This window comes from Echiichthys vipera, assembly GCF_963691815.1.
Source record: "Echiichthys vipera genome assembly, chromosome: 20".
In the NCBI taxonomy this organism is placed as follows: Eukaryota; Metazoa; Chordata; class Actinopteri; order Perciformes; family Trachinidae; genus Echiichthys; species Echiichthys vipera.
This window is the reverse complement of record NC_139845.1, coordinates 4275325-4285324: the sequence shown is the minus strand read 5'-3', so window position 1 is coordinate 4285324 and position 10000 is coordinate 4275325. Positions and strand designations below refer to the sequence as shown.

The window sequence follows — 10000 nt, the reverse complement described above, 5'->3', positions numbered from 1 at the left end:
TAACGTGCGTATTTAAGCCCATTTATATGATTGAATTTGTATAAAAACTGTTCAAGTTAAGAACAACATGGCTTTTATAGTTAAGATACAGGAGAATCTGATTGAATAGAAGTTAAAATACAGTTACATTTTCCAGGTTTTAGAGACAAACGTTGATATTTGAGACCTGTTAGCTTAAATTAGCTTATGTTTAGCCATAACGTGCGTATTTAAGCCCGTTTGTAGGATTGAATTTGTATAAAAACTGTGCAGGTTAACATCTAAACGTCTAGATAAGCGAGTTAAAACATGATTCGGGGTCGTATTTATATTTATTATACAAAAAAATGTCCTTGACGCTCACTTTTAATGGCGTTAACTTTACATATTTAACATTTTTCTTTCATAACAAAGAGCAAAAAGTGGTGTTTTAACCATTAACACTGAGATCATAATGTCTATAATCATCACGGCAGAAAGCGCACGACTGTCGGTGTCTGAAGAGGTAATAATTATAATGTCAGCGGCAGTTTGAAGTGTGTAAGATGTCTGTCAGTAACCGTGGAGACGTGGTTACCGGGAGACGGCGGGGTGGCGGTAAAGCGTCGTAAACCCACACACTCATACACACATTCATAAAAGATAAATGTGCAAATGTTTGTCTTCCCTCTGTTATGTAGATTCACAGGGTACTGACGGTGCATCACACACACACACACACACACACACACACACACACTCACACACACACACACACACACACACACACGCCGGCCTGAAACCAGCCTTGTAGGGCAGCATATGGTGGCAGGAGTGTGTGTGTTTATGCAGTTAAGAGGTCATTTCAGTGAGTGTGTGTCTGTGTGTGTGTGTGTGTGTGTGTGTCTGTGTCTGTGTCTGTGTGTGTGTGTGTGTGTGTGTGTGTGTGTGTGTGTGTGTGTGTGTGTGTGTGTGTGTAATTGAAGCCACATGTTTGGCGTCCGGCCGTCAGCCCTCCTTCTGTTTCCTCCATCTTGATTTCACTCTCACTCCGTCCGTTCGTCCTTCAAATTTGTCGCTTGTCTTTTATTCTTTCCTTTTACTTTCATCCTTTCTTTCCTTCCTCTCTTTCATTTCTTTCCTTTCCTTCCTTCCTTCCTTTCGTCTCCTTTCCTTCCTTCTTTCTTTCCTTCCTTTCCTTCCTTTCTTTCCTTTCCTTCCTTCCTTTCTTTCATCTCCTTTCCTTCCTTCCTTTCTTTCCTTCCTTTCTTTCCTTTCTTTCCCTCCTTCCTTTCCTTTCCTTCCTTCCTTCCTTTCCTTTCTTTCCTTTCCTTCCTTCCTTCCTTTCGTCTCCTTTCCTTCCTTCTTTCTTTCCTTCCTTTCCTTCCTTTCTTTCCTTTCCTTCCTTCCTTTCTTTCATCTCCTTTCCTTCCTTTCTTTCCTTTCCTTCCTTCCTTTCTTTCATCTCCTTTCCTTCCTTTCTTTCCTTTCCTTCTTTCCTTTCTTTCATCTCCTTTCCTTCCTTCCTTTCTTTCCTTCCTTTCTTTCCTTTCTTTCCCTCCTTCCTTTCCTTTCCTTCCTTCCTTCCTTTCCTTTCTTTCCTTCCTTTCTTTCCTTCCTTTCGTCTCCTTTCCTTCTTTCCTTCCTTTCGTCTCCTTTCCTTCTTTCCTTCCTTTCGTCTCCTTTCCTTCTTTCGTCTCCTTTCCTTTCTTTCCTTCCTTCCTTTCTTTCTTTCCTTCCTTTCGTCTCCGTTCCTTCCTTCCTTTCATCTCCGTTCCTTCCTTCCTTTCATCTCCTTTCCTTCCTTTCTTTCATTTCCTTTCCTTCCTTCCTTTCTTTCCTTTCCATCCTTCCTTTCTTTCCATCCTTCCTTTCTTTCCTTTCTTTCCTTCCTTTTGTCTCCTTTCCTTCCTTCCTTTCTTTCATCTCCTTTCCTTCCTTCCTTTCTTTCCTTCCTTTCTTTCCTTTCCTTCCTTCCTTTCTTTCCTTCCTTTCCTTCTTTCCTTACGTCTCCTTTCCTTCCCTCCTTTCTTTCATTTCTTTCTTTCCTTTCGTCTCATTTCCTTCTTTCCTTTCCTTCCTTTTGTCTCCTTTCCTTCCTTTCTTTCCTTTCTCTCCTCCTTTCCTTCCTTCCTTCCTTTCTTTCCTTCCTTTCATCTCGTTTCCTTTCCTTCCTTTCTTCCTTCCTTTCGTCTCCTTTCCTTCCTTCCTTTCTTTACTTCCTTTCATCTCCTTTCCTTTTTCCCTTTCTTTCCTTCCTTTCTTTCCTTCCTTCCTTTCTTTACTTCCTTTCGTCTCCTTTCCTTCCTTCCTTTCTTTCATCTCCTTTCCTTCCTTCCTTCCTTTCTTTCCTTCCTTTCGTCTCCTTTCCTTCTTCCCCTCCTTTACTTTCCATCCCTTGCACTCTTTCTTCTCCTTCCTTCCTTCCTTTCTTTTCCATCCTTCCTTTCGTCTCCTTTCCTTCCTTTCCTTCCTTCCTTCCTTCCCTCCTTCCTTCCTTCCTTCCTTCCTTCCTTCCTTCCTTCCTTCCTTCCTTCCTTCCTTCCTTCCCTCCTTTCCTTTCCTCAGTCAACAGTTGTGAATGTTTCATGTGGGTGTAATTTAAATAGTTGAGCCCTCTTCTCATTGGCTGAGCCCAGACTGTGCCCATATTTGATTGGACACTTTGAGTCTAATCTGCCCGGCGACAGAACCTGAGCAGTTACATCAGAAGTTTCCTTCAGGGGCGACGAGTTCAAGTCAGGACACGACTGTGACAGCCACACTTAGGTATTTCTAATAAAAGTCAAACTTTTATCAGAATAAATGTTGTTTTATTGATCCCAGCACAATAAACAGTCTTTTTTTAAAATACTGAAGGTTTAAGGAAGATAAAGTCTGGGGAAAATGGCAGAAAATTAACCCGCAACAATCTATATATATAGATATATATATAAATATATATATAATCTGAGGCTTTTTTTGTTTTATATCATTGTTAGCTGAGTGTTTTGTGGGATTTTGACAAAATTGTGACGACATTTGTCATTTTTTTAGCAACATTTTGCAGACGATTCATTCGTTTATAATATAATTTGATTATAATAATGTCTTTTGTCAGGTGGAAGTGCTGTAGAAACACTGTCTAAGTGTCAAAAAGCTAAATTACTGAAGGTTTATCAAAGATTTGTTGCTTTTTTTGTTTTATATCATCGTTAACTGAGTGTTTCGTGGGGTTTTGACAAAATTGTGACGGACATTTGTCACTTTTTTATCAACATTTTGCAGACGATTCATTCCTTTTATAATAAAAATACTTAGTTTTTTTTTTCTAAAGGTCCCCTATAACAAAAAGTAAGATTTTTTATGTCTTTTTGATTATAAAGTGGGTCGAGTTGTTATATATAAACACTGTGAAAGTATCAAAACGCTCAACCAACAGAGTAATGCACACAGCCCGTATTCAGAAACTGTGCCTTTAAATGAGGCGTCAGGACTTCCTGTACTTTTGTGATGTCACAGATGTATTATATAAAGGTAGAAAGTGCTGCTACAGTGATGTTACAGTCATTCCCCGATTGCAGTTACGATGCAGAGACACAGATAGTGAAGACGGTGAAGACCAGGAAACACCGACCAATCAGAGCAGACTGGACTTTTTCAGGAGGAGGTCTTAAAGAGACAGGCGCTAAAACGGAGCATTTCAGGCAGGATGAGACAATTAATGTGTTTTTTGAACATTAAAGCATTTAAACGTGTTCTAGTAGAAACACAAAACACAAGTATGAACCTGAAGATGAGCATGATTCGGGACCTTTAAGTGTGAAAAGAGTAATCCTCACATCCGCTGCAGGATCTTTTGTGTTTGCTCGCCACAACAACACCTGGAAGAGGAGGACACGGCGGCTGAACGCTCTCTTTATCTCCGAGAGATGGAAGGAAAAGATCAACAGCAGGAATGTGTTGAAGGATGATGGGGGGATGAAAGAGGAGGCGAGGAGGAGGAGGAGGAGGAGGTCGCCTGTGTGTGCTCTGTAAATGTGTCACCACACTGAGAAAGAGAAACGGCGAAAGAGAATTTAACACGTTTTTAATTGCTTTATTGTTCCCCGAGGGGAGAAAGCTTCAAAGCACAAAAGAGCAGCGGTCTTTAATTAGTATTAGACTTTAACACGTGTCTTTAAATATTAATAATTATCCGTCTGTGTCCCCGCAGCACTTCTCCGAGCTCCTCGACGACCTCTCCCAGGATGCTTTGCTGGGCCAGCTGCTCAGCGACCCCTTCCTGTCCGGCGTGAGAGGCGGAGGAGTGGAGGCCATGGAGGGGGAGGACGGGAGCGACCTGTCCCCGTCCTCCCCTCTGCCGCCGCACATCACGGCCGAGCACAGCTACTCGCTCTGCGGGGACAGCCGACCACAGTCGCCCCTGTCGCACCTGACCGGAGAGCAAGGCAGCGACGCAGGTGAGACTCCCTGCACCACCCAGGAGAGAAAGGAGAGAAATACACACATTTATCCTTCCTAAGAACTACCGAGGCTACACTTTAATATGTGCTCGCACCTGAGACACACACCGTATACTTTCCTCATGCAAGCAGAAGCGGATCAAGGTGGTCAGGGGCCCCAGGCTCCTGTTTATTTGGGCCCCCCCACATTATTAATCGTGCTTTATCAGAAAAATACCTTGAAAAATGTTCTTGGTTTTGCGATTTCGTGCTCTGTCACATTTCCTTTCTGACATTTTGCCGCTGCACTGTCTAGTAACCATAGTAACAGTGATTGACGCATCATTTGACAACGAAACGGACCTCATGACCCCGGCCACATCCACATGATGGCAGCTGATTGGGTAAATGTGTCCCGTTTTTGTGTCCAATCAGCAACTTATTGTGTATAGAAGTCCCAAATAGGCACGTTTTTTCCACCCCCCAGTGTAGTAAATTTAAAAACATTAAAAAGTCCAATCCGGGGCCCCTGCACAACCGGGGCCCCCAGGCTGCAGCCGGATGACTGTGCTTTTAAGATCAGCTGTAACTGGAGTAACACGTTGCCTCTTGTGCTGCAGAATCCGACGGAGATTCGGCCGACTGGCCCATGGAGCAGGAGGACGCCATCGACAGCATCCTGTGCGAGACTCCTACCCTGCTCCCCGCCCTCTCCCTCTCTCTGGGCCCCAGCGAGGGGCCCCAGCAGGCGCCCGAGGACCCCGCTGCGGCCCCCGTCGCCGCCGCGGCTGTCACCGCCCCGGCTCAGACCGCCGTCAGCAGCCACAACCACGGCAAAGGCTTCAAGGTGAGGATCACAGTGGTATTTATGCAGATTTATCGGATAGAACAGGAAGTATGTTTGTGTTTTATGCAGATTTATTGGATAGAACAGGAAGTATGTTTGTGTTTTGTGCAGATTTAATGGATAGAACAGGAAGTTTGTTTGTGTTTTATGCAGATTTAATGGATAGAACAGGAAGTATGTTTGTGTTTTATGCAGATTTATTGGATAGAACAGGAAGTATGTTTGTGTTTTGTGCAGATTTATTGGATAGAACAGGAAGTATGTTTGTGTTTTGTGCAGATTTAATGGATAGAACAGGAAGTTTTTTTGTGTTTTATGCAGATTTATTGGATAGAACAGGAAGTTTGTTTGTGTTTTATGCAGATTTAATGGATAGAACAGGAAGTATGTTTGTGTTTGGTGCAGATTTATTGGATAGAACAGGAAGTATTTAGTCGTGTTTTGTGTTTTTTATGTAGATTTAATGGATAGAACAGGAAGTATTTAGTTATTTTTTGTGTTTTTATGCAGATTTATTGGATAGAACAGGAAGTATTTAGTCATGTTTTGTGTTTTTGTGCGTGTAGCAGATGCATAAAAATACAGAAATAAACTCTAAACTGGAAGAATACAGTAAATTAATGAATTCATGAATTTATTCAGACATGTCAAATAAAATAATACAAACGTAGACAACATTAAATGAGCTAAACAAATAAGAGCGAGAAAAACAAACAGAAAACAACCTGTAACAACATATAAACAGTTTATTCTGTCTGAAAGGAGCAGGAAGAAGTTTTCACGTATGTAAAGTTACGAATTTAAACGTTACGTTACGAATATAAAATATACAATATGTGTAAACTGCTGCGGTAAAGGTCGACAACTCAACGTGAGAAATGGGTGTAATTGCTTCCTGTTTAACACTGTTTAATAAAATGTACATTATTATGCTAATATCTGGCTGTTCAGTCTGACGCAACACCCTTTCAAAATAAGAGTTCAGGGTCCAAACGCTCTGTTGAAACAAACAAACACAACGACCGAACATGTTTACGATCACCTCTTTCATCAGTTAGACTCTTTTTCATCCATAAGAAAGAGGTAAAATGACGATTATGTTGTTTTTTAAAGACTCAGATCTTTTTAAAAAACTGCAGCGTTGGAGAAAAACGAGGCTCGGACCCGGAAATCTTATTTTGAAAGGGCGTTACGTCACGACTGAACAGGAAATATATGAGAATATGTTTAATACAATAAAATATGTGCAGCAGTTTAAGTTTATTGCACATAATGGTCAGTATAACATGCATAATGAATAAATAATTATGTTTTAAAGCGGATTATTTCAGTGTTTCTCCTGTTTTTGACCCGTGTGCAGATTAAAGAGGAGAACGTCGTCCCACAGATTAAATTGGAGCCTCATGAAGTCGACCAGTTCCTCAATCTCTCCCCCAAAGGTGTGAAACTTTCCTCCTCTCTCTGTTTATTTTTATCCATATACTTTATTATTTTTACCTTTTATTCATGTCTGTGCATATGTCTATATGCATCTCTATCCACTCACTCGTCTTTATTTTATTTCATTTTTACTTATTTTAGCTTTCTATTTACATGTGTATATGTGTTTATGTATATACATGTGAGAGAGCTTTTATTTATTTATATATTCATATTTATTTATATTTTATTTTTATTTTCTTAAATATATTTTAATATTTTATCCTATTTTTTTTAATCTTTTAATCTTATCTCATGTTTTGAACGTCTCTTTCTCTATTAAAACGTTTTTCCTCATTTTTTTATTTTTTATGTATTTATTATTATTATTTATACGTGTGTATATATTTATATATACACTATAAATGTATGTTTGTGAATAATCTTTAATTTATGTATTAGTTAATTTATTTATTTATATATATTTTATTTGTATTTTTTTAAATATATTATATATATAATATATTTTTTATGATTTTATCCTATTATTATAATTATTATTATTATCATAAATACATGCATTTGTGTATGTATGTGAGTAATGTTTAATTTATGTATTAATTTATTATTTATTCATATTTATATATATTTTATTTTTATAATCTTAAATATATTTTACATATTTTATAGTTTTTATATTATTATTATAATTCATCTAATTTTTATATCTTTTAATCTTATCTCATGTTTATGTATAAATATAATATAAATATATCTTCCACTATTTAAACTTTCTTCCTCTCTGTTTTTGTGTATTTCTTCTTTTTATTATTATCATAAATACATGCATATGTGTATGTATGTAAGTAATTTATTTTATGTATTAATTTATTATTTATATATATATATAATTTGTTCTTTCTTAAATCTATTTTTACATATTTCTACATATTTTCTATGATTTTATCCTTTTATTATTATTCATTAATCTCATATTTTGAACGTCTCTTCCTCTATTTAAACTTTCTTCCTCTCTGTTATTTATTTGATGTATTTTTTATTATTATTATTATCATAAATACATGTATGTGAGTAATCTTCTATTTATGTATTCATTTTTATTTATTCATATTTATATGTAGGTCATTTGTTTTTTCTTAAATATATTTTTACATATTTTATGATTTGATCCTATTATTATATTTATTATTATTTTTATTATTATTATTAATTTATCTCATATTTTGAACGTCTCTTCCTCTATTTAAACTCTCTTCATCTCTGTTATTTATTTTTTATGTATTTTTTTTAATATTATTATTAATTTATCTCTTATTTTTTGAACGTCTCTTCCTCTCTGGTGTTAATCTGACGCTGCAGCGCCCCCTGCTGCACCTCTGCTGCTCCTACACGATGCTCTCTTTTTAAACACGTGTAAATGTTGAACTTGGTGTTTCAGGTCTGGAGGCGCTGCAGATGCCTCCCACTCCTCCCAGCTCCCACGGCAGCGACTCGGAGGGCAGCCAGAGCCCGGTGCACGCCGCCCCCGGCCTGTCCCGCCCCCCCTCCCCCACCAGCCCGGCTCCGTCCGCGGCCGGCCTGAAGGTGTCGCCCCGCGCCGCGTCCTCCCTGTCCAACTCCCCTCTGCTCACCGCCGCTCACGTACGTCACGTCTCCTTCATTCGTTCGTTTTATTTCACATAAACGCACAAAAACGTGACAATTCATCGTCTTTTAGTGAATTTAAAATCGTGATGAGACAAAATATCACGATGCTGCGTAAATAGATCATAAAAAGCAAATTATGTTAAATTTCTTAATGATATTTATTTGTATCAATGCGTTTAAAGGTCATTGTAAAGCAGGAAAATCTGCTTTTTCTCTGTAATTTCTCTTGAAACTTACGTTAATTTCTCACAAAAGCTCCAAAAAATAAATAAAAACATAAAATAAATTCTTAAATCTGACTTTTGATTCACACAGAATTCAAAGTGAGATTAAAACTGAATATAATCTGAGATTTGAGATTAAAACAGTTTGAAAACGCTCGAATAAAACAAACCACACTTCCTTAAAACTTGGAAAGAACAGAAAGAATAATTAAATAATAAAACATTTTATTGCAAGTACAGACATTTTTTCATCACCTGTTCTTATTAAAGCATGAACTTATAATAATAATGATATAATAATAAAAGTAATAATAGTAATAATAATTATAATTATAATAATGATGAATATGGTATTAATAGAAATAATAATAATATATAAACAATAAAATTATAATATAATAATATAAATAGTAATAATTATAATAATAATGATAATAATAATAATAATAATAATAATAAGTAATAAAAATAATTACTATAATAATAATAATAATTTAAAAAAAATTATAATGATAATAATAATATCAATAATAATGATAATAATAATAATAATGCTTAAATTTTGGATAAAATAGTCAAAAATAAATCATGTTTTGAGGGTTTTTATTTAAATCTAAGTTTTATCTTGAAGCACTTTTTCTTTTTAAATTTAATTATTTTCTTTGGGACGTTATGATGCAGAATATTACCAAACATACGTCAAATATATATTTATATATATTTTATCATTATATAGTTACTGTGATATTTAACCATCTAATAAAAGTCACATTTTATTATAAATAAATCTTCTAAAAGTGTTTTTTCTTGGCACCAGCGCAGCGATTTCATTTAAATGTTATTTTTATTTATTTTAAAAAGAAGAAAAGCGACTTTAAGGTCCCATATTCTCTTCATTTTCAGGTTTAATGTGTTTTAAATCTCTACTAAAAATCTTCATATCTCGCATTTATGGATCATAACGACAGAGCGTCTGTGTCTCTGCAGAAGCTGCAGGGCTCGGGCCCGCTGATGCTGACGGAGGAGGAGCGCCGCACGCTGGTGGCCGAAGGTTACCCGGTCCCCACCAAGCTGCCGCTCACCAAGTCTGAGGAGAAAGCGCTGAAGAAGATCCGCAGGAAGATCAAGAACAAGGTACGCACGCATTCAGCCTTTCTATCATTATTATTATTATTATTATTATTAATAAACACGTGCAAAATCAAAGAGCCGCGCTTTGGAAAAGAATGATTTTATCTCCCTTTAACGTTTATTAAGTTGTGAAAAAGACACTTAATGACTCGTTCTGATGCACAGAGACGTTGTTTTAATGAACTGGACTTGAATCTAACTGACTGTTACTTTATATTTCCTGGTTACATCCTGGTTTTATCTGCTGTCCTTGACTTGAATCTAACTGTTCTGACTGTTACTTTTTATTTCCTGGTTATATGTAAGGTAATGTATTTATCCTGGTTTTA

At 36.7% G+C, this 10000-nt stretch overlaps 1 protein-coding gene across 2 annotated transcripts in view; it reads left to right on the top strand.

The window, feature by feature from the left end:
- Nucleotides 1-10000, top strand: part of creb3l2 (cAMP responsive element binding protein 3-like 2) — a 43446-nt gene that overhangs the window by 23754 nt on the left and 9692 nt on the right. For both annotated transcript variants that reach the window (XR_014593679.1, XM_083935607.1), the window contains exons 2-6: nt 4154-4400; nt 5003-5229; nt 6590-6668; nt 8108-8310; nt 9528-9674. Coding sequence is in view for 1 of the 2 variants with exons in the window: in XM_083935607.1 (XP_083791733.1) it covers nt 4154-4400; nt 5003-5229; nt 6590-6668; nt 8108-8310; nt 9528-9674 (903 nt within the window). In the remaining variant the exon portion in view is untranslated. The remainder of the gene's footprint in view (nt 1-4153; nt 4401-5002; nt 5230-6589; nt 6669-8107; nt 8311-9527; nt 9675-10000) is intronic.